This window comes from Habropoda laboriosa, unplaced genomic scaffold, assembly GCF_001263275.1.
Source record: "Habropoda laboriosa isolate 0110345459 unplaced genomic scaffold, ASM126327v1 scaffold816, whole genome shotgun sequence".
In the NCBI taxonomy this organism is placed as follows: Eukaryota; Metazoa; Arthropoda; class Insecta; order Hymenoptera; family Apidae; genus Habropoda; species Habropoda laboriosa.
Window position 1 is genome coordinate 113,473 of NW_017101002.1, and position 2,186 is coordinate 115,658.

The window sequence follows — 2,186 nt, forward strand, 5'->3', positions numbered from 1 at the left end:
ATAAAGTATTTTTTATCATTTTTTAAATATTGTAATTGTTTTATTCAGCCCCGATTAGCACATGAGGCTGGTGCAGGATCACCTTGTGTAATTTGTAAAGCAGCATGTCCAGGCTTAGATTTACATTTTTGGAGAAAAATTTGTAAAAACTGTAAATGTAGTAAAGATGACCATGATGTTGATGATGAAGACTTCCCACAATTTGATTTACTATTTGGAACCTCCAGAAAATATAAGAAAAAACCCATTTGTAAATATCAATAGTATTAAAATGTGATGTATAAAATACCATATTGTAATATCTTCTTATAAAATTTTTTCAGTATTACATATAAACAGTGGAAAGGAACATGCAGAGGAAGCATTTGAATGGGTACCGCCAGATACAACAAAAGAACTTGCTGTAGACTATATGAGAGCTTTACCTGCAGAAAAATTGCCCATTAAAGGAACATTTGGTGCAGCTTTGAGAAGACAACTATTACAAAAACAATTACCTCTTCATGACATAGATTATAAAATTTGTGATAAATTAAGTGATCAGGAAAAGAAACAATTTGAAAAATACTTAGAAAATATAAAAAAATATGTGGGACAGGGAACAGTGACAAAGGTATGTTATTATAGTAAATATTTAATTATTTATCAAAATTTATTTATATATAATACTTTTTTATGTTACAGATATTAAGTGCTCGTCCATTTGATGGTTCATTAGTAACACCTGTAAATGCAACTGATATGCAACAATTTAGTCCACAAAATAAACCTAACATACAATCAAACTTTGTTCAATTACGCACACCAAGTAGTTTTGCACCAAAAAGTTCATACAAAAAACATTTGTATGAAAATGCAAACACACAAGAAGTTTATAATTCATTTGAGACACCAAGTAATTGCAGTAATATTCAGAATATACCCATTTTGGAGAAGTATAATATGATCAGCAATGATAGTAGAATTGTAAAATCAGAATCAATTAAAAATGCCCCTTACAATAAAGGGGTTCACCCAATTGATTTCCCAAAAATTAGTAGTAACAATCAAAATATTGCAAAAGAAGTTCCAACAACTGAAAGTTTAAAACCTTTATATGATGCTGCAGTTACTAGGAATCCATCAGAATGTTATAAAGAAGCATACAAAGATATGTTAAAAAATCCATCCACATCTTTGTCACATTCAAAATCAATTAGTGACAATGTTTATGATGCAGAAGCTATATTGGCAGATGCTTTGCTTCCACCTAGTATAGTGAATGCAAATGATATAATTGGAAGTACATTGGATGAGAAAGACTTAATGTATATACGAGAAAAACTTACAAATAAATATAGTAACCAAGAAAATCAAGGAAAAACACCATATAATACTCCTAGTTTCTCAAGAAGTTTAGATTCAAATAACTTATGCAGAAATAACGGTTCTGGATTACAAAATATAAATTTACCTGTAAATGCTAATAAAGGAACTGATAAAACAGTTACTACAGTTCCTATTGTTGTGAAAACTCCTTCTGGAATAATTCCATCACAAGAAATATTTCAAAGAATAGAAGGGAATACTAATGATTCTGAGTCAGTAAAGACAGAAAAAGAAATAATAAAGCCTAATTTAAAGACAGTCCATTCAAATCCTTTAAATGTTACACAAATTGCTAATACAAGTGGAAAGAAAAAATTAAGTGAAAATGCATCATTAATTTCTACAATAACGGAAAACCCATTTTCTTTACCAGCTTCATCATCACAAATGCATTTACATTCTCCTAATGATAAAAATCATCAAGCAAAGGTCAACAGTTTTACAACACCTTCCACAGTTGTTTGTTCTGAAAAATTACAAAATCAGGTATTCCCTCACGAAACTCTTACTACAGCAAAACAATCAGATCAAAATTCCCCAAATATAGAATACCTTAAAAGTACTATGAAAGAATTAACAGTGGATATTGCTAAATCGCAGAAATGTCATAAATGCGAAGAAGAGATCCGTGCTGGCGATGTTGCCGTAATTACGGAAAAAGTTAAAAATGCAGTATGGCATCCAGGATGTTTTGTGTGTAATATGTGTAATGAATTATTAGTAGATTTAGTTTACTTTTATTACAAAAACAAATTATACTGTGGCAGAGATTTAGCAACACTTCTAGGAATTCCCAGATGTTTTGCTTGTGACGAGGT

The 2,186-nt window shown here is 30.1% G+C and overlaps 1 protein-coding gene across 1 annotated transcript in view; it reads left to right on the forward strand.

Annotated features, from left to right (window-relative positions):
• LOC108577735 overlaps window positions 1-2,186 on the forward strand; it is a 5,440-nt gene that overhangs the window by 690 nt on the left and 2,564 nt on the right. The window contains exons 2-4 of the mRNA XM_017940927.1: window positions 49-250; window positions 324-613; window positions 685-2,184. Of these exons, the coding sequence (XP_017796416.1) occupies window positions 49-250; window positions 324-613; window positions 685-2,184 (1,992 nt within the window). The remainder of the gene's footprint in view (window positions 1-48; window positions 251-323; window positions 614-684; window positions 2,185-2,186) is intronic.